Below are 23,282 nucleotides of genomic sequence, written 5' to 3'. Positions count from 1 at the left end.
GAATTCATCACGAGCGCGGGATTTGACAGTTACGGACTGCGCTGCTTGTGATAGCCTGTGAAATGGAGATGAAGATCACTCACTGGATAAAGGGCTGAATTTGGATCTCTTTCTTGCAAACGTATGGATTCTAAAGATTTGGATTATATCAAGTATAATAAAATTGATGTATTTTGTGAATTTATGTTGGTGTATTGTTCTATTGGAGAAAACGCATTTTGTGTCTCACTGTAAATAAACTAAATATTAAAATGGTTAAACGATTAAATAAGGTATTTTTAAGGTTTTAAAGTGTATTCTTGTTTAAATGCATGTAGGCTAATCGTTTTTGTGCTGTTAATTCGTAAACATTTTAGTGCTGTAAATACGTCAGTATTATACGTTTCTGTGTGTATAAAACGTAAGTAAATGTACGGTAGAATTACACTTTACGTAAAAATATACACGTATTCTCATGAGATCACGTTGAACATTCTCAGTAAGTAAAGTGCAACTTTACTATAAAAGGAAGCCTTTTTATTTCCATGGAATTACTGGGATTTTACCCAATAATCTGTAATAGCTACAGTTACGTAGCTATTAGATTATAGGGTAAGATCCCAGTAATTCCATGGAAATAAAAAGGCTTCCTTTTACAGTACAGTTGCACTTTACTTACTGAGTAAATTGTCATGTTTTCCTTGGTAACGTTGCAGGACATACAAGGTAAAAAATTGTGACTATATGGAAAAGGGAATGATCAGGTTATATGGTACAATTCTGGTAATACCATGGAAATAAACAAGGCTTCATTTTACAGTACAGTTGCACTTTACTTACCGAGTAAATTGTCATGTTTTCCTTGGCAACGTTGCAGGACATACGAGGTAAAAAAAAATGTGACTATGGAAAAGGGAATGATTAGGTTATATGGTACAATTCCGGTAATACCATGGAAATAAACAAGGCTTCATTTTACAGTACAGTTGCACTTTACTTACTGAGTAAATTGTAAAAACATCTGCAAGAACATACCCAGTATTTAAGATGTGCCATGACATTAGGGAAAACTGTTCCTGCGGGGTAGTTACCAGGTAAGTGTAAGGTAAATTATTTGATAAACCCTCTATAAATGGGTGTAGCAATGAACAACAACTATGTAAGACAAAGTAATTTATTGGAAACTACCATCTTAATTTCAAGGTAGTAATAAATAAACATGGACTGTTACCAACATAACCCTAGGATAACTACACACCTAACTTGAATTGATGGGTAATACTGGAGGTGTTTCTAAAAATTGGCTGCCTACATTCTGAGGAAGTACACAATTAAATCTGAGTTATTACCAACCTAAACAGGTAACAAGTACACAGTACTTTGTTGAGTTGATATTTAACAGTGGTGTTTTTTTCCCTGGTAGTTTCTCTGTAATTGCATACTAATCACCTTAAGTAATTACACACTAAAATACTATAATTTACCATATGCTTACCAGGTAAATACTTAGTAATTAGTTTGTAGTTTCTCTGCATTTACATACTTGTTACCTGTGGTAATTACCAATAACCAACTATAACTTACCATATATTTACCCGGTAAATACCTAGTAATTAGTTTGTAGTTTCTCTGCATTTACATTCTTGTTACCTGTGGTAATTACCAATAACCAACTATAACTTACCATATATTTACCAGGTAAATACCTAGTAATTAGGGGACTGTAAAAGGAAGGGTTACCAATAAGTAGTTAAAAAATCATACATTGTGATTTCTGGATTTTTTTTTTTAGATTATGTCTCTCACAGTGGACATGCACCTACGATGACAATTTCAGACCCCTCCATGATTTCTAAGTGGGAGAACTTGCAAAATAGCAGGGTGTTCAAATACTTATTTTCCTCACTGTATGTATGTGTGTATATATATATATATATATATATATATATATATATATATATATATATGTATGTAACTGTGTGTGTGTGTGTGTAACTCTGCAACTGTATTACATTTCAGTCATTTCAGTCGAAATCTACATTTCATTCGTCCTGCAGGTCATATGGAACGATCAGGTGGCCCAGTTGTGTTCCACAGACCATATGCTTTGCATCCTTTGTATATTATCTGTAAAAATGAAGCACACTAACATGAACACTTGATGTTGTTGTAGATTATCTGGCTGTATGGTGACACAGGAAGGTCGTGCTGCTCTGGCATCAGCTCTGAGTTCAAACCCTTCACACCTGAGAGAGCTGGATCTGATCTACAGTCACCCCGGACCCGTGACTCTGGACAAGTATGTGAGCAATAACAATCCTCCTGTCTTCTGTGTATATGTGACCCTGGATCACAAAACCAGTCTTATGTTGCACGGGTATATTTGTGGCAATAGCCAACAAAACATTGTATGGGTCAAAATTATAGATTTTTCTTTTATGCCAAAAATCATTAGGATATTAAGTAAAGATCATGTTACATGAAGATATTTTGTAAATTTCCCACCTTAAATATATAAAACATTTATTTTTGTGAATGGATGCAGCACTATCGCCAATAGAAATGGACAACTTTAAAGGCGATTTTCTCAATATTTCGATTTTTCTGTTACCCTCACATTCCAGATTTTCAAATAGTTGTATCTCGGCCAAATATTGTCCTATCCTAACAAACCATACATCAATGGAAATATTATGTATTCAGCTTTCAGATGATGTATAAATCTCAATTTAAAAAAAAAAAATACACATAAAACCAGTCTTATGTGTATTTTTTTTTTTAAATTGAGATTTATACATCATCTGAAAGCTGAATACATAATATTTCCATTGATGTATGGTCCAGGGTCACATATATGTGAGAGAATTTGCCATTGTTTCTGTGGTGGTCAACATATGCTTCTTTAGTTCTTTAGTGCTATGCTTCACTAGGGGTCTATGAGAGCATTATGCACGTTATTTGCATAAAACAAATAATATATATATAGAAATATCTGAATGTTCAATCATTATTTAAAACTATATTTTTGTCCTGGATGGAAGCTTAGCTTCTCTATGATGATTGGATATGCTTTCAAATAAAGAGGAATTTGCGGAGGATTTGATGCATACCAGATCCTGAGCGTCATCGACAAATTTCTAATCTTGTAAAATGCTCCCTATACACTGAGTATACGTGATCGAGAATTTAAAAAGCGAAAGTGAAAAGCGAGCTTGCATTCAAATGCGATTACCCCCTACCCTTTAAATTTATCCTGTCATCTGAAGAGCAACTTCTCCTTTGGAACATTGAACGTTTGAAACGTTGGAAAACGTTTACTTTTACTTCACTACATTCCAAAACATAATATAATACTTTTTACTCCATTACATTTCATAAAAACGTATTGTTTGTTATTTCGAGCTGAAATTGACAGAATTTGATATTTCCTCATTCAAAGAGAGAGAGGCGTTTCAAAAGTGTCTGTGGAGTGAAATGACTTGACTTAAAGAGACTTTGGTGCTGATGAGAACCTTTAGATGACAAACACAGTAATTCATAATTAAGCCTACAAGAAAGAAAGAAAGAAAGAAAGAAAGAAAGAAACAGAAAGAAAGAAAGAAAGAAACAGAAAGAAAGAAACAGAAAGAAAGAAACAGAAAGAAAGAAACAGAAAGAAACAAACAAACAAAAAATTTGTGTTCACAGTATGAGAAAGTTCTGTTTTTGTGTAATAAATCTCTCTCTCTCTCTCGTGTGTGTGTGTGTGTGTGTGTTCTAGTGTGGATCACAGAGGAGAGTTCATGATTTCAAGATTACACAAATGTAAGTTCTCAAACACACAGTTTTAGTGTGTGTTGTTGTAAATGTTGGTGTTGTAATGTGTGTTCTTGTGTTCAGATGCCGTTGATCTCACACTGGATCCAAACACAGCACACACTCGTCTCGTTCTGTCTGAGGAGAACAGAAAGGTGACGCGTGTGGAAGAGAGTCAGTCGTATCCTGATCATCCAGAGAGATTTGATGGGTGGGAACAGGTTCTGTGTGGAGAGAGTCTGACTGGACGCTGTTACTGGGAGGCTGAATGGAGTGGATATGGTGCTGGAATATCAGTGTCATATAAAGGAATCGAGAGGAAAGGAGAGAGTTTAGACTGTGAGTTTGGACAGAATCAGAAGTCCTGGAGTCTGAGCTGCTCTGATTACAGATTCTCTGTCTGGCACAATAATAAGTCCACTGCTGTTTCTGCTGGTTCAGGATCCTGTAAGAGAGTAGGAGTGTGTGTGGACGTGTCGGCCGGCACTCTGTCCTTCTACAGTGTCTCTGACACACACACACTCACACACTTACACACATTCACACACACATTCACTGAACCACTCTATGCTGGATTTAATATTTATAATGTTACAACAGTGTCTCTGTGTCACAATAAAAACAAAGACACACACACTGACTGACTGACATACACACACACTGACTGACACGCACACATACAACTGACTAACACACACTGACTGACACACAAACACACAGACTAATGTGTGTGCAGTGTTGGGGAGTAACGGAATACATGTACCGGCGTTACGTATTTAGAATACAAATTATGAGTAACTGTATTCCGTTACAGTTACAGTTTAAATAGTTGGTATTTAGAATAGTTACATTGTTGAAATCAATGGATTACATGACGATACTTATCTGTTTCACGAGTTTATTCACTTTCTAAATAAATTAAGGCAACTCCATGCATTTCCCAGAAGCTCCAATATGAAAACGAAAAAATGCGCGGTTTGCGTGATCAGTCACAATGGAGTCGTAAGAGGAGCAACAAGAGCTAGAGATGGAGCTGGAACAACAGAGCCAGGGCAAGAATGTGTTTATATCTTGGAAATTCAAACAGCATTTCACAAGAGAAGGGAGATATAAACGAAATGTTCAGTGCAACTTCTGCTTGCCAGCAACCAACCTCGACCAGCGTCCAAGACTCCACCTCAAACCTGAAGATGCATAAAGCTTAGAAGTACGTTTTTTTTCAAATACGTAGACCTACACCACAAAACTAGTTGAAGATATATATATATATATATATATATATATTTTTTTTTTTTTTTTTTAAATTGGTCAATTCCAGCATTATGGACGTGACATTTGCATGCATTAGTGAAACGTCTGTTTATATACTCCCTTAATAAAGGAGTCGAGACATTAGAAAAATATCGGTCTACAAATCTACATGCGTTTTGAATATGAGGGAAATAAACATGCGTGACAATTTTTTTTTTTAACTTTTAGGTGGCAAAATATTTTTCTGTTAATTACACTGCGCAAACCAAAAGTAATACTACTCACCGGATGAAGAAGGGTTGGTTCTCCACAGAACATAAAATATTTATTTTATTTTATTTTTCGTATTCGCATTTATGAGGAAAAAACAATGTTAAGGACGTGAGCGCTCTGAAAGCGGCACTAAAAAACTGCTTTAAAACTTTCACAGAGACCTCAAACAGAAAGCACAAAGCCTTTCTTTAAAGTGAATTTCGTTTTGTATTAATTGTATCTTAATTTTAATCAATGTTTCATCAAACAATTGCCTGTATTTAATAAGAAGTAAATATAGCAGAAAATAGATAATCAGATTCAGGATACGAAGGCGCCGGCGAGTGAACTGGAGCTGGTCTCATAAATGAACGCCCGTTTCACACATACTCCGTTTGCAGTGCGTATGCAGTGTGTATTTTTTTCTGTACTTAACAGGTTAGAGCTTTCACACTGCACGCGGTTGCAGTCCGTCGATCCGTCCCAGTTGCAGTGCGTACAGCAGTGCAGAGATCGTTTCTGCACCGAGTCTATTTCTGCTGTGCTGCAAACTCTGAATTAAAGTGACAGCGCATGTTTCATGGTCAAAATGAACACAGATTGAGCTGAAAATGTAGTAATTTCACCATAAATGCATTTAATTAAATAAAATGTAGTAATACCACAATAAATGTAATTAAATACTGCTTTTTTTCACAGTAATCTTTTTACTTTAAGACCGGGGTAAAGCAATGAAAACTGCTCTCTGCATATGTAATCCGTATGAAATGTGCATTTCTCTCTGGCGCGTTCACTAGGATCGCGAGTCAACTTAATCTTTGTAGTCGACACTGACAAAGAAAACACTTGTTTATTAATAAACAATTAAAATATCTCCTTTCTATGTTTGACATATTCATAATTATTACTTTTGCCGGTTCTTTGTGACAGCTTTTAGGTGCTTTATTGGCATATACGCGTCACCACCGCATCACCGCACCCCCACCCCACAAGAATAGGCCTGTTTATTAAGCAGGATTTGATGGCCGACACTTATAAAATGCAATTCAATGTGGAAGTAATCCAAGTATTCAGAATACAATACTCAGATTGAGTAACGTAACGGAATACGTTACAAATTACATTTTTGGGCATGCATTCTGTATTCTGTAACGGAATACATTTTGAAAGTATCCTTCCCAACACTGTGTGTGTGTGTGTGTGTGTGTGTGTGTGTTATTGTGTCTGAACGTTTGTTGATGTTGGTTTGAAGATCTTGTTGATCATATTAAGAATATCATCAGGATGTTTCCTGGGTTTTTGTTGTTTCTTTGTGTAATTATGTTATTATATATTTTACTCTGTTGATTCTGTGAGGAAGACGAGCAGAGCTGATTTTCATGAAACTGTTGAACTTGTATTAATGCATACAACTTATGGAAACCATAGCAACCGCCTAGCAAACACTCAGGACACTCTCGGACACTGGACTAGTCCTTCATCAGAGGGGTTTATAGCGCTGATGAAATGATCTTTGGGACGGTTGTCTTCACTGCGGGTCTGATCGGCTCTGCTCAGTTTCATCCTCGCCACTGAACACTGCTACTTTATACATGTGGAATCCAGATGTTTCTCAGAAGATAATCTCATTTTAGTTATATAGAATTCACAAAGATGTTTATAATTTAATGGGGTCATAAGATGTTTGAAAAAGACATCACAAATTACTGCTAGAGAAAAGAAGTATTTATGTAAATGAATTCCAGATGCATAACTTTTTTTAAACCACCCTGACTTACAGTAAATGTGTTTGTTTGATTGCATTTGTTTTGATTCTTAATTTTTGTTATCTGTCAGCTAGGCCTAAATGATATTGATGTTATCAGATATTGCATATTATCAGTTTAAAACTTAATAAATTGTTCTTTATAAAAGTTGTATAATGTTCTTGCCTTAAAAGAATGAATAAAACCATGAACACAGTCTTAACACAGACTCCACACTCCCTGGAGATTCAATGATTTGTGTGTTCTGTGAGAATCTAAAAGAAGAATTACAGAGTCGAGATGTTTCAGTGATGGAGATTTAGGAAATAAAGGTGAATCATCCCAACCTAGAAATGATAAAACCCTGTTATCAGAGGAACAACTGCCTTCACATCCACACACAGTCATTCACCAATACAAATTTATGACATTTAAATGAGACTAACAATATTTCCACAACCAGTAGCTTAAATATTAAAGGGTTAGTTCACCCAAAAATGAAAATTCTGTTATCATGTCGTACCAAACCCAACACTTTCATTTATCTTCAAAACACAAAGATATTATAAAGGAAATCTGAGAGATTTCGGTCCATCTGTTGAAAGTTTGTTCGGCCAAAACTGATGCGGTCACACTTTATATGAGGTGTTTTTCACTTCTATGTACTTCCATAAAAAAATAAGTTCAATGTAGGCTACTCGTTGTGTTCATATTGCAAAGTTGTTACGGTTAGCAGGGAAGAGGCGAGGACAAAGAGTATAGAAGCCCAAGAGGCAAAACTTAATAGAACGCTCCATAGCAACAGTTGCCCCCATGACGTGACGGCGCGGCCGCCATTATGGACTGAAAACTGAAGGAAAACGCCGAAAAATAATGGGAGTCAATGGCACTGAAAAACTTAACAAAACAAAAACTTAACATAACTTAATTTTTTCTGGCCGTCATATCTAAATATGAAAACAATTTAAAATACATTAATGAGGGTGACCGACGTTAAATGACGTTAAATGACAGAAAATATACGTCTATGTGTTGGTTATGCATGGCCTAATTACCCTTAGGAAAATAGTAGAAGTACTATAAGACTACTATACAGTCCCTCCAGTTTTTCGCGATTCCGCGATCGCTGAATACAACGCAAAATCAACAAATTGTCGCATTTTTTTGCGATCCTGCATAATTCCTAATTTAACCGCAAAATAATCACAAAAATGAAAAAGACCTCACAACACATTAAATTATAATAACCCATTTGATATCTCTAGTTTAATTAAAGTTTCAATGCATTTTTACGTGGATACAGATGTTGCGGGAAAAGGGTAAACTCCTTTTCTTCGATTTACTGAAGCCTGTAATGTAAAACGCATTTAAACCACAATCGCCGTCCCGGCGCAACAGGGCCACACCGGGCGGCACGTCACCATGGTTACAGATGGCAAAGAGATGCATTTTTCCTTCCTTTCCAAGTACAGGGATGAAACAGCGCGCTTTTCGGCGGCTCCCACTTTTTTCACGTCAGTTTGGGTGACAAATTCATCTGAAGCCTAAATTCATAGCTTAATGTGAAGGACAGAAGTCTATTTACATCATTAAAGTTTACGAAAACTCGTTTTCCCTCCTCTGCGCCTGTCAATCATTCTCCATTCAGTATTCAAAAAGCGCGCGCGCCTCTTCCGGTTACAGCAGCATACATGCACGGTAAAACTCTCTCCAATATGATATTCACATTATAATGCCTGATCTGTAGAGAAAAGGCTGTGGATTTGCATAAAATGAAAATGACTTTATTTTGTTGAGTTTGTTGCTGTTTTTAAACGACTGGCTACCGTGTGCCTGTTAGATCACACACATCACAAGGACTATGAATCGACATCAAACGCACAATAACTGGAATTTAAAACTGTGAAGAAACAAATGATCAATAAACTGTTGGACAGATAGACACTAGGATTTGTGCGCTCGACATTTCTTCGCTTTGTGCCGTGAACTTTTAAATGCGCACTTGTGCAGCGCTGCACACTGTGACTCCATGTTGCTTTGAGCACATCATTCTGCACCCGCGATGCGCATACGCGCTTTGTACGCTCTGTTTTGAAGCGTTTCATATTTTCATGGTTTTGCGCACTGAAAGATTATTAAAAGCCTGTATTTTTGTATACCTAGCCTGCACAATACATTTAAAATAAGCATAATTTAATTGTATGTTATTTCTGTGTAGTGTAGGCTATATAAATATTCACACTTCTGAATTCTTGACATTCATATATAAATATAAAATTGTGAAATGTATGATTGCCTGATTGAATTTCAGTATATTTTCCTGCTTTTTTGTCCTTCGCCAATCACATGCCTGATTACTACACCTGCTCTTAATATTTACTACACCTGCTCTAATATTTATTATAGGCTGTTTCAAAAGTTTTTCATTTGATGAGAATTTGATTAGAATTCTTTTGTTTGTGATTTGTGTCATGTATGACTATTGTGCATCTGACATAATACTATTATGGTAAATGTGATGTCCTAATTATAAAATATAAAAATCGCAAATTTTTTCACAAATTTCTGGAAATTACCACCACAAAATAAGTCATTTTGATCGCAAAAATCACACAAAAAAAATCGCGAAATCCTGGAGGGACTGATTTATGATGTGTTTACATGTATACAGTAGTCAACATTTGAAGTGGATCAAAAAAGTTCATCAAAGTTGTCATCAAAGACAAGAACGGGTATTGTTCAAAATTCATGTAGAACTTTGATGAAAGGTTTTGATCCACTTCAAATGTTGACTTCTGTAGAAAGAATTGGCCAGGAAAGTGTCAGTGTCTTGGTAGACTAATATATATTTTAAAATGTATTTATTTAAATGTTTTTTTTAAATACATTTTTGTCATTTATTTGATATAATTTTATATATTTTTTTAAATATTTTTGTAAATATAATAAATAATTACAAGAAGACATACAGTAAATATTGTTCAAAATGTATTTCATAATATATGTATTTCATATTATATATATATACACACATATATATATATATATATATATATATATATATATATATATATATATATATATATTCAAAATATATTTAATTGAAATGATTTGTAAAACACATTTTATCCAACTTTATCCAACCAATATTCAATATCCAATTAAACAATTAATTATTTATTTTTATTTTTTTGAGTTTAAAAAAAATCCTGATATTGTCAGAATTGAGAATAAGCACTGAAATGATATTCAGTATTGCATTTATAAGAAACATTAAAGTATGCCATGGCATTGACATGGTAAATGTTTAAAAAAAATGGTATAATGATGATACTATTTCCAAAAACCATATTAATAACCCTGTTTTGGTGGCAATTCACCAGCACTGTTTGGCATGTTACAACTGCACACTACAAATAGCTTTCTGTCATACCTACATGTTCATATATACTCCAACAGCACAAGTATCCTTTAGCTGATGAGTTTATGGAAATGACACTTTATGTAAATCAGTATGCAGTTCTCATTGCTGTATGAAGATGAGAGACACGCAGAACATCCAATTTGAGCACAAGATAACTCACTGATGCCACAGTTAAGACTTCATTATCATAACGTATTACTTTATCTTTGTAGATAATTCACAAAGTGTAAACCAGAGTTGAAGAGTGGATAGGCTATGCAGTCACCACAAGATGAAGATCAGGGCCTACCTGAGAGATGCTTTCATGATTCATCCCCACAACACAGTAAAATGACATTGTAGATTCAGGATTTGATTAGGTCTCGTGTATTTTCATGAGGCGTGCAAAGTAACCCCTAGAAACAGAAACAGAAACAGAAGCACAGTCCAAACCTCACACGTGTTGAAATCTGCTACACTCTCATTGATGGTTTTGGGTTGAATCGCTCACTGAAATGAGTGACTCCAAAGTAACGTGGCTCCATCTAGTGGAGATCATACGAGCACTTCAGCAAAACAACGACTAACTCACCCAAAACCAATCATATATTTAATGACAAGAATACCAATTTCTCGCTAGAAATAAAATGACAGTTGAAAAATATTAGGAAAAATCTACATCTTAAAACTGACTCTGAACTTCAACTTGCCTTTTTACCCTTTAACTGTCACAAAACCTTACACACAGGATAGTGGGATCATAGGCGGCGAAAGAAGTCTCAATCTGGAGGATCCTTGGAAATCAGCTTTCGTTCTGTGGCCTTCATTTTTTATCATCCAATCACCCAAAATCCTTTACACACCCTCTGTCTCAAAACATGTTTGCTTGCCTGTTTAGCATTTTTGGCCATTCCTAACTTGCTATCACCCAGCGCAATATAAACCCAATACAATCCTGTGACACCAACAAAAGTGAAAGACTAAAACACAATGCATAGTACATCACACAATGTTTATGAAAGGATGAACAGAGGAGTCACCTCCCTTGTAAAGAAAATATAAATGAACAAATAAACGCATGAACCATTAAATTATTCAAATGTTCATAAATGTTAGTAATTCTAAGTTTGTAAAAAGGACATTCAATTTTACCTCGTTGCAGAATGATAGGCCTACATATGCAATAACCATTTTGTGTACAGACATAAAACAAATAACATACAGCCTAACAATGCCTAACTCTAATGTAAAAAAAAAAAAGTTGGGTCAACTTAAAATAATAAGGCAACTTATCGGGCAACTAACTCCACGAACAGGGACTGAAGTCCACGCAACTCAAAATATTACGTTAAAATCATAAGTTGCCACAACATAAATATTCATGTTTACCTAATGAATTACAGAACAAAGTAGCCTATGTTTAGTTGGCTGAACACAATAGGGCATATTTTCTATAGGCCTATATTGATTCATTATATATTTTTTAAATAGTTGAATGAAATAAGAGACAGACCATAACATGAGTCAGATAACTTTTTTTTATTTTATTATTTAAACAATTTGTGTCCTATGCACAACATTGACATTATAGTACCAAGTCTTGAATTTGTTAACTCAATGCATGATAAATACCACTGCATTTTAAATAACATTAGCCTGAAGGTTTAGTTCACCAAACATGAAAAGTCAGTTATCATTTATTTACCCTTAAATTGAACACAAAATAAGATATTTGGAAGAATGCTGGTAACTAAACAGTTGACGCTAGCCTTACAATATAGCGACTACTCAATACAAACAACTGACAGACAATTTTATAATGTGTAGGTCTATTAGGCCAATTTTTATTTGATTAAATGTAGCTCATATGGAGAGAGTTAGCTAGTTGTCATAATTTTACTCCATGATCCTTGTTCTACAAAGATGTACAGTATATTTGTGTAGTTATATTTACAATCAAGACAAAAATACTTTTTCCCCAGCATGAATCATGGTTCATGTTAAGGCCAGTGTTAGATTATTTCTGTTGTATTTCCTGGATTTTAATCATATGTAACAATATATAACAATAATATAAAATATCCTCATAATTGTGAATCTAAGGAATTTAATAACTATACTGTGAAAGACTATCTCCAGAAATCCCTAGTTATTTTCTTCATCTGAAACGCATAGATGATTGTGCCCAAAACCATACTGTCCTTTTTTTTTTTTTTTTTTAAGCAGTTCATAAATTTAGGTTGTTACAAAAAGGCTAATAATAATAATAATAAAAACATTTTAGATTTAGTTTTGCAATCAATCCTATTTTTATTGCATTCATGAATACATCACAAACATCACACTTTTTTTTAATGCTCAAAATACTATACAAGTAGGCTAATAACAATCAACAAAAAAGAAAAAAAGAAAAGAAAAGAAAAACAGTTTTGACAACTGTCATGCTCTTCTGTCAGACCCATGAACTATTGACTTGTCTGTGATATTGTACACATCAGAACTTAGGTGTCCCAAATTTAGTGAACGCCCATTATTTACCTAGTATCCTTCGATTTGAAAAGTGAATTATAACATATCCTATTTATGTATATTATTTATTAATTTATATAACAAATAATTGATAAAAAAAATAAATAAATAGGCCTATTTGTTTTATTGTGTCACTAGACCGAGTCCTAGTTCAGTGCAGTATGCAGTAGGTAAAGCACGTAGTCCATCGTCATCACGTTCAGCCTGAGGCGCGCGGTGTGTTTTTAGCGGGAACAGACTCTCATAAAGTGAAACCGGAAGCAGTCTGTGACTGTGTCACATATCCAAAGCAGCGCAGTATTCACAATCAGAAAATAACTTCACATGTTACGGTAAGTTCGTTTTAACCTTTCATAGCTGTAATAATGATAATTTGCGTCTAAATAGACTTTGTCAAACTCAAAGGACATGTTGATGTCATTACTCGATACTTCACGGTGGAAACTTCCACTCATAAAACGGTTAACGTTACACTTCAGCAGTTTTTCTTTCCTCCAACAGGACAATATAGTAGCCTAGCCTATTTTATTTTAAACCCTGGTCTAGTTTGCATCGATCATGGTTGAGGCTGCTTCTGAAAACATTTAGAGAGTCAGCAAATTTACTTTTGCACAAATTTAAATAACTGAACCGAAACAGTGCCCATAAGTGAGCCAAATAATAACAACAACAGATTGCCCATGATGTTTAAACCTTAAATGTATACAATTCATGTTTTGTTGAGTACTGTAAAAGGCTGGCGGCCCTAATGGGGCTGTTTACACCTGGCCACGTCATGCGTTTCTGTGATCCCGATCGTGAAAAGACCAGAGTGTAAAGGTGATGATACACAGGGCAACTTTGGCTGCACTTGCACTCTCAGACACCAGCGCTTCCTCTGCAAGTGACGTCACTTGCAATCGACGCATAGTGTGATTCGTGTTGGATTGAGAACAGCTCCCAATGTCGTTCAAAAATCGTTTCTGTACCATAGGAATATACATATAAATAAATATATATCGTCGCTGTCGGGCGGAAACCTCTTATGTCCAAATTTTGTCAATTTCATTTTTTTTTTTACAAATCGATGCTATTGGTCAGTCCCCACGTGGTTCTGTTATTTTTACAAATTATTAACCAATCTAAAGTGTTGAAAATAGCTAGAGAGCAAATCTCTTAACTCCATTGAACACTTCAACTGTCTGAGAAGAGAATCCTCATAACTCCACCTCTTCTTCACTCTGTGGCGGGAGCCTCATCGGCATTTTGTCTCCTCAGGATTGAAAGCATAGACTGTAAAAAAAGATGGACGACGCCCCTTCGCTCTCTTCCATTGATGAGAACTGAAGCCGCCAGTGTCCCGATATGGCGCTGACATATTGGAACTTGAGTCTGCGCAGTAGCGATCTCGGGACCAGACCTGCACAGTAGTGAGCAGGAAGTAAAGCAGAGTGCAGAATGCACTCTCTCGCCGAATGCACTCAGGGAGAGTGATTTCTGCACACTTTTTAAAAAATTGATTGCAGTACGACAAGAGGCTTGTTAAAATAAAGCAAATACAATCTCTGCAGTCCTCCGAAGATCCCGAAAAAAATGTCCGTTGGCGCTTCAGTGACTATTTAGCTCAGAGAACCTGTCAATCACGGCTGTCAATCATGACGTTATATCACCGCATCACGTAACTAACTAAAAACCAACTTATTTTTGAAACCGACACTTGAACTTACATCAGCGTGATAAAAACGACAGCAAATGAAAGAAACCACCTTTGGAAAAAAGATATTTGAAGTGTAATTTAATTGTTTAGTTGGTCTCACGTCCCGTTGAATAACACGGGGAGGCGGGGCTTATGACCTATACTAGGACCAGTCACTGGGGGGCGATCGAGACGTTTTGGCTTCACTTTTCAGGGCTTGTGCGGCACGCTTGATTGAAAGTCACAACGATTAAGGAAATGCTTGTTGAGCAACACGTAAAGCAAGCGTTAACTCTGATTTATCTGTGTTAAACTATGATATCAGTTATTGATGCATTTTAAATGTCTACTTATTACTAGGCTTATTATTACTAGGCTTATTATAAGTTTATATGAAGTTTTAAAATGTATCTAAAATAATACTTGAATTGAATTAAATGTTTTGGATATCAGCATTAAATTATTGTTTTTATTATTATTTTACTGACTCGAAGTTGGCACTGTGCATGTAAAATACCCCAAGTAGCAAGGTTTTAATTTATGGGAGAAAAAAGGGCTGTCTAAGTTACTGGCGCCAAGTAAGCCTATCTTTGGATAACTCTGTGGGCCCTATCTTGCACCCAGCGCAATTGACTTTGTACACTGACGCATGTATCATTCCTATTTTGCACCCGCGCAAAGCGCGCTTTTCCCTCCACAGAAGCACGTCGCTAAACTAGGGAATGAACTTGCGCTCCCTGGGCGGTTCAGCGCAAAAAAGGAGGCGTGTTCCGGCGCAAACGTTCCTTCATGCTATTTTGCAGGTTTAGAAAACAATTGCGCCACTAACCAGGAAAAAATAGTTTAAAGTCAGTGGCGCGTTGCGCATGTTATTCATATGCTATTTTAAGGGCGCATGCTTGGCCATAATCAATGTAGCGTGTGCACAACGCGCATACACTTTGATTCTCTCATCTACACAGAAGCAGCAGTTTTCATTTTTGCAAATCATACATTATTATGATAGATAGATAGATAGATAGATAGATAGATAGATAGACAATTTATTATAAAAGCATACATCTAGCTTACACATTTACCCAAATTATCATACGCCTTTTTAACCAAAGTTAATTTGGGTGGGTTTCTCCATCCCCAACGTCCCTGACGAGAGCGTTGCTCTCCTTGGCTGTGAACCGCTCCTGGCGCGCGTCTGGCAAATCCGCCGTTATAATAGGAATCCGCTTTAGAACAAAGCGCGTCTGCTCTTAAAGGGAATGTGAGATGACGCTCTGATTGGTTTATTTCACGTTACGCCCAAACCACACCTATGAATAATGAAGCTACTTCAGACCAACCCATTTTAGATTTGCGCCTGGCGCAAGAGTCATTTATCCCGCTGGGAAAATAGCAACAGCGCCAAGACCCGCCCACAAAGTTACTTGCGCTTTGCGCTTTGACACTTGCGTTTCAGATCGTTAAAATAGGGCCCTGTATGTTTTTTAGACAATAATGAGTGAAAATAGTTAGGTTAGATACATTTGAATAGGCCTGTTTTGTTAAAAATCGATAGCTGTAATGCTTCTGTGCAGAAGGAAGCCGGTGAGCCACGAAGGTAAGTTTGCATGCAGATTAGGCAAATTTCCACCTATTAGACAGCCTAGTCACCTCATCGTTTTTTGTTCTGCTTCACTTATAGCTCTTAAACCTTTAAAATGGAGTTTAGGAAGATGTATGTAACCACAGTCGTTAGCTTTGGTTAACTATTGAAGCCTTTTCTCTTGTCAAAAGGCTCAACGTGACCGCAGACTTTGATGAACACTGCTGACAGCAGCGACGTCTGTGTCCGTACCATTCTTATCAATGACAGCGTAACCTCATATCTCCCTGCTCCCGGGTCATAAATCTCGTATCTCTGATTAAACATGATTTTGGGGAAATGTTGTGTTAATGTTGGTACACAACAGTATATGATAGCAATATAATGATACCAACTTTAACGATACAATGTTTAATAACTCAAAAAATATGCCGCTTTTTTAATTTCCTGAAAAAATAAATAATATAACATAATATTTACTGCTGGAAACATATTTCCGGTTAATTTGTGTCGATTGCAAGTGACGTCACAGGCAGAGGAAGTGCTGGTGTCTGAGCATGCAAGTCTGAGAGTGCAAGTGCAAGTCTGCAGCCAGACGCTATTGACTTTTTGAGCAATGTTGCTGGGCAATCTTGCCGAGCGATTGTTGCTTGGGCAATTTCCCATTGAAAATGGGCAATAAATTGCTATCTGGATAATTTAGATCGGTCGTGGGCCCTGTGTCTCATCTGGTTTCCCGTTGACAGCAATGTTGCCCAGCAATAGTGCTCAAAAAGTTTCCCTGTGTATCATCACCTTAAGGGCCTGTTTATTTAAGTATACGTTTTGCGAAAACACATTTATGTGACCAAGTGTAAATGGAATCGTTTTGATAAATCTGATAACTATCTGATCAGAAAAAACGCATGAAGTGACCAGGTGTAAACAGGCCCTTGCACATTTAAAGGGTCATGAAACCCCCCTCTTTCAGCTCAAGTCTAGCTCACAATCTTTATGAAAAATGCAACTTAAATGGGCGTGGATGGCTGTGAGAAGAAGGGAGGGGAGTGGGTGTGGTATGGCACGGCAGCAGGGAGAGGGAGGGGGAGGGGGGAGGGGGGAGGGGGGAGGGATGAGGGGGGGGGGGGAACTGTCATCGCCAGTGGCCCATGCATATCGACTGTCACTAAAAATCAGTGGTAACACGTGAGGAAATGCTAGATTTTTTTTTTTTTATTGCTGGCAAAGTTAAAGTCTAATGAAATACACGGACACCTTATTTTTGTCCTTTCAAAAGTAACTGAATGCCCTGCTACACATATTAGCCTATAGTAATCATAATTGTATTTAAAACATATAAATTGTTTCTATACACACTATGCATATATTTGAAAATAATACATTTTCCGCTTAAAAAAAAAAGTTCCGTATATAGCCTAGATCTACGCGCCACCTAAACCCACATAATAAAGATGGACAGTGACAGAAATTTTCACAAATTAAGCATACGTTCCATACACTTGAGGTATTATCGAAATATCTAAATTTTAATAACGAGTGATTATTTAGCAAAAGGCAAGTAAAACGGTCAGGGTTACATTTTAGACACACACACACACACACACACCTCTGAAGCGATAGAAAAGTCCTCGGGACCGCATCACTAGACACAACCTGCATTGGTGTACAAGGCCGAAGTCCACCTTTCCACACCAGTTTAGATGTGTTCATGGTTGATGGCCAACCGCCCGCAGCCGGAGTCTAGCCCTGGCAGCATCGCGGGGAAAGATGCACTGGAACTTTTGCACCACGAAAACAAACGCGCGTCCCATCATTGCTCTCTCATCTACTACGCGATATCACAGTTTGACATGTCTGTCATTGGAAAGTTCCACGTGGTGTCATGAATAATTAAGAGCAAGTGTCTTCTCATTGGATAAGAAAACTCAGTACATGAATAATAATGAGACACCGATGAGTCATCAAAGTACTATAGTACTCAAAGTATCCTGTGACGTGGACATGATGAAGATTTTAAACCCGGAAGATGAAAATAGGGGAAAAAAACTCAAATTTAACCATTTTCCCCCTACTATTAAATCTAACAGATGCTAACATTGTCTTCAATGGTGTTTAACACACATACCTCTGTTAAAATCTCAGAAAATTTGGTTTAGGGTTTCATGACCCTTTAAGCCGCCTTTCCACTGCACACGAAATGACGCCATTGGACCGGAAGTTGTTCATTTCCGTTCATTCCGACACAATTATTCCGATCATGTATTGAGGGTCAATTGTTTTGTTTGGATATATTCATACATGCATTATGACCAGTGGTTAAAGTGGGATTTGGCAGGTGGGGGAACCTTCACATTTTGTGCAACAGGGAAAACTGAGCAATACTTTTTGGGACAAGAGTGTCACTGTGGCACCAAGTATCACAATACTTATTTACTTCACCGCAGCCCTGATATACGCTCAACGCCTTGAGAATACCCATAATGCATTGTGAGCGTGGGAGATGGCGGAGATGAGCTGAATCAATCATCCATCCATTTTCCAAACCATGCTGGTCCAGCATATTATCATACAGATATAAATTCCTTTTTAATTGATTATTAAACTGTTTAATTACGTTTTAGGCCTATACATGTTAGTTTCCATGGCAGAGTTCGGGATAAATCTTTTCATTACTACTGGAGCTGCCAGTTTGCCAGGTTTCAATTAATTATTAAACAGCAAGCTCAAACTATGCAAAAATCAGCAGCCCTTCCGGCGAACTCAGTGTCCCAATTCACTCACTCGTTTTCAATCACTCCTTCAACTGGACTATATTAGTCCACCAATCAGAAGTCTCCATCTGTCAACTGAGGTGCTCAGGTTACAATTCGCTCCGTGCACAAAATGGCGACCGTTGACGTTTCGAACTTGAGTGTGTGGGCCAGTACTTCCGGTGAAAACTTCCGGTGATCTGACAGCGAGAGCGAGAGACAACAGCGACCGAGTTCCATTACCACAGCGATATTTTTCACAATGAGTGTTTTTAGGATTCAAGAGAGGTGACTTGCCTTTCAGAGGGTGACAGCCTCAGCACTTCATTGTTGTGTGCCGTTATGTACCATGTCGTCACGTTTTAACAGAGAAGTCAGCTTTCATGCATACCCCGTTGACGCTGCGGTACGGGCTGAGTGGATACAGAAGATCCGGAGGGATAACTTCAACCCGACCAAATTTTTAAATGCATATCATTTTCAGTGTATTTCACCTGTGCGTTTCTATGCTTTCTATTACTGCATTTATTTTGTGCAAGTGAGATGAGTAAAGACCATCTGTTTAATAAATCATTATCTGTCTGGTGTTTATATGCAGCACATACAGTATTGTACTACGTGTAAAATATACACAAACTTGCCCATATAAAATTGTTTGTGGTACCTATAGTTAAAAATGTAAATGTAAAATATGTGATAATAATATTGATCGAGCAATTGATGTAAGTAAGTAAAAATATATGCGCAGAGAAAATAGTATTTATGGAGATAAATTGTAGGCAGCCTATCACAGGGCAAACGTGAATGTTCACGGTGCATTTTATGTAAACAACTCTAATGGGAGTTATAACTCTATATTTACAGTAGGCATAATTGTTATTGTGTACTATGCAGCATGAGTCAAATATTGTTCGTGAAGATTAATACGTACGTACATGACGTACGTAGTCAGATTAATGAATGAAATACAACTGTTCACGAACAGAAGATTGTATTTGACTCATGCTGCATACACATACGCAATATAACAATTATGCCTACTGTAAATATAGTTATAACTCCGATTAGAGTTGTTTGCATTAAATGCACCGTGAACATTCACGTTTGCCCTGTGATAGGCTGCCTACAATTTATCTCCATAAATACTATTTTATATTCTGCGCATATATTTTTTACTTACTTACATCAATTGCTCGATCAATATTATTATTACATTATTTTACATTTACATTTTTAACTATAGGTACCACAAACAATTTAATATGGGCAACTTTGTGTATATTTTACACGTAGTACAATACTGTATGTGCTGCATATAAACACCAGACAGATAATGATTTATTAAACAGATGGTCTTTACTCATCTCACTTGCACAAAATAAATGCAGTAATAGAAAGCATAGAAACGCACAGGTGAAATACACTGAAAATGATATGCATTTAAAAATTTGGTCGGGTTGAAGTTATCCCTCCGGATCTTCTGTATCCACTCAGCCCGTACCGCAGCGTCAACGGGGTATGCATGAAAGCTGACTTCTCTGTTATAACGTGACGACATGGTACATAACGGCACACAACAATGAAGTGCTGAGGCTGTCACCCTCTGAAAGGCACCTCTCTTGAATCCTAAAAACACTCATTGTGAAAAATATCGCTGTGGGGAACTCAGTCGCTGTTGTCTCTCGCTCTCGCTGTCTCCTGCTCTCGCTGTCAGATCACCGGAAGTTTTCACCGGAAGTACTGGCCCACACACTCAAGTTCGAAACGTCAACGGTCGCCATTTTGTGCACGGAGCGAATTGTTAGTACAAGAGACAGCAGATGTCATCATTTCCACTTCTTAACAAATCAATTAAGTACACACAAAAACTGACTTCATGAAAGGAACATACCAGTACACAACACAGTGACACATAAAAGTTAAAATACAAGCATAGTCTATGAATTTCAAACCACCATAAGACAACAGAACATCAAAGATATACACTAAGGTCAAGTTCCTCATTCAAGCCTGGATACTTAGTAGCCTGCAGGCGATATATCCAGAAAGCTTCCCGTTGATTCAGCTGCCTTTGTCTATTGCCTTTTCTTAAGGACAAAGGAATGTGGTCAATCCCACAGGCCTGTAAGGTGGATTGGTCACTATTGTGATGTTCCATATAGTGTCTTGCCATGGGATAGTTGGTGTTACCTGTGCGAATTGCGTATTTGTGTTCAGCCAGTCTGTCCAGCAAACGCCGCTTAGTTCTTCCTACATAAAAAACTTCACACATAGGACATTCCAATCTATAAATGACAAAGGTAGTTTGACAGTTAATGAAGTGGTTAATAGTGAATTCCTTTTGGGAACCAACATCATGAAAAATTTTGGTTTGTCTTACATTAGCACAATGGTTGCAGTGATGGCATTTGTAAGAACCTATGGGCCTAGGGCCTGACCATGTTTGTTTTACTTCTGGTTTAAGATAACTGTGAACCAGTCTATCTTGTAGGGTGGGACATCTTCTAAAACTAATGAGAGGTGGTTCAGGAAAGACCTGACTTAGTACCTCATCACTTTCAATAATACCCCAGTTTATTTGCCTTATCTGTTCAGCCTCTGTACTGTATGTAGTGACAAAAACAGGCCTCTCTTTTGTTTGTTTCGGTGTATTCCTTTGTAGTAGTGATGACCTAGCTACATGTTTGGCTCTGGTGTAAGCTTTTTGGAGAGTAGAGCTTCTATATCCCCTTTCCTTAAATCGTGACATCATCTCTAGTGATTTACTCTCAAAAAACATGATCTTGGTCACAGATCCTCTTCACTCTCTGGAACTGCCCATATGGGACATTCTCTTTAAGCCAATTTGGATGGAAGCTCTTAGCATGTAAAACTGTGTTTCTGTCTGTCGGTTTTCTATACACTGATGTATGCAAGGTTCCTTGGTTATCTTTTGAAATTGTCAAATCAAGAAAATTAATACACACTTTGCTATATTCTAAAGACAACTTGATGTTTGATCAATAGTTAATGCTATTCAGATAACCATGAAATTCATTCAACTCTGTTTCCAAGTTTATTATCTGGTGGGGGCGCTATATTGATGATATATGTCTTTTTTGGTCTGGCTCGGAAACAGAGTTGAATGAATTTCATGAAGGAATACACCGAAATAAACAAAAGAGAGGCCTGTTTTTGTCACTACATACAGTACAGAGGCTGAACAGATAAGGCAAATCATACAAAAAAACTGGGGTATTATTGAAAGTGATGAGGTACTAAGTCAGGTCTTTCCTGAACCACCTCTCATTAGGCTAGTTTTAGAAGATGTCCCACCCTACAAGATAGACTGGTTCACAGTTATCTTAAACCAGAAGTAAAACAAACATGGTTAGGCCCTAGGCCCATAGGTTCTTACAAATGCCATCACTGCAACCATTGTGCTAATGTAAGACAAACCAAAAATTTTCATGATGTTGGTTCCCAAAAGGAATTCACTATTAACCACTTCATTAACTGTCAAACTACCTTTGTCATTTATAGATTGGAATGTCCTATGTGTGAAGTTTTTTATGTAGGAAGAACTAAGCGGCGTTTGCTGGACAGACTGGCTGAACACAAATACGCAATTCGCACAGGTAACACCAACTATCCCATGGCAAGACACTATATGGAACATCACAATAGTGACCAATCCACCTTACAGGCCTGTGGGATTGACCACATTCCTTTGTCCTTAAAGCGTAAGTTGCAGGTTAACCACCACAGCCAATTAATGTGTAAATTAAAGTGCTCTATATGTATATATTTAATTATTTCTGTCTTAAAATGCGTTAAAATAACATTTATTGGGGTTTCTTCAAAGGTAGCGTGTTTTTTCAGTTACTGGGTGATGACGTCACAAGAGGAACTCGCAACCCATACTCTGCTAGATTCTTACTGTATTATGGCTATTTGGAGAACGACTGAGGATGTGGGAAACCATCAAATTCTTTATGGACCACAGCCCTACAATTTATAACCGGTCAGGCGTGAGAGAGGGGAGCCATGGCACTCAAAGAGTTATTAATGCTTGGTGTGAGGAGAATGAGTGGAGGTTTGGCCAGGTGTCCTGGTGAGTAACGTTAGCTACGTTCGAGCTAGTCTAGCCTGGTGCAAACTTAACCCGGATAATATAATGGAACAAGCAAGTCTTTTCAAAATATTGCCGTCATGTAGAATAGCAAGGAGGGACAACAACTGAAGACATTATTTACTTACAGTAAGTCAGTCCAAATCAGAGCTGTAACGTTAGAGATGCACACACTGCACAGGCATCAATCGCTAGTCTCATCGACGCCTCAGA

At 37.1% G+C, this 23,282-nt stretch overlaps 3 protein-coding genes across 4 annotated transcripts in view; all 3 read left to right on the top strand.

Annotated features, from left to right (window-relative positions):
- LOC311080926 (protein NLRC3-like) overlaps window positions 1-3,270 on the top strand; it is a gene marked incomplete at its 3' end in the record, with an annotated part of 36,475 nt that extends 33,205 nt beyond the window's left edge. Inside the window, exons 8-9 of the mRNA XM_084111164.1 lie at window positions 2,153-2,278; window positions 3,246-3,270. Of these exons, the coding sequence (XP_083967290.1) occupies window positions 2,153-2,278; window positions 3,246-3,270 (151 nt within the window). The remainder of the gene's footprint in view (window positions 1-2,152; window positions 2,279-3,245) is intronic.
- A 584-nt stretch (window positions 3,271-3,854) lies between these two features.
- Window positions 3,855-4,418, top strand: LOC311080919 (stonustoxin subunit beta-like; the record flags this gene model as incomplete). Its single annotated transcript, XM_084111154.1, has 1 exon — window positions 3,855-4,418. A coding segment is annotated over one exon (564 nt), but the record flags the coding sequence as incomplete, so codon positions are not given.
- Window positions 4,419-13,199: 8,781 nt separating this feature from the next.
- Window positions 13,200-23,282, top strand: part of LOC311086043 (NACHT, LRR and PYD domains-containing protein 3-like) — a 64,379-nt gene continuing 54,296 nt past the window's right edge. Inside the window, exon 1 of one of the 2 annotated variants that reach the window (XM_084118702.1) lies at window positions 13,200-13,286. The gene's annotated coding sequence lies outside the window, so the exon portion shown is untranslated. The remainder of the gene's footprint in view (window positions 13,287-23,282) is intronic. The other variant, XM_084118701.1, reaches the window with a different exon arrangement.

This window comes from Abramis brama (assembly GCF_963993115.1).
Source record: "Abramis brama genome assembly, chromosome: 1".
Classification (NCBI taxonomy): Eukaryota; Metazoa; Chordata; class Actinopteri; order Cypriniformes; family Leuciscidae; genus Abramis; species Abramis brama.
Note: the sequence above shows the minus strand (reverse complement) of the source record. Positions and strands in the feature narration are given on the sequence as shown.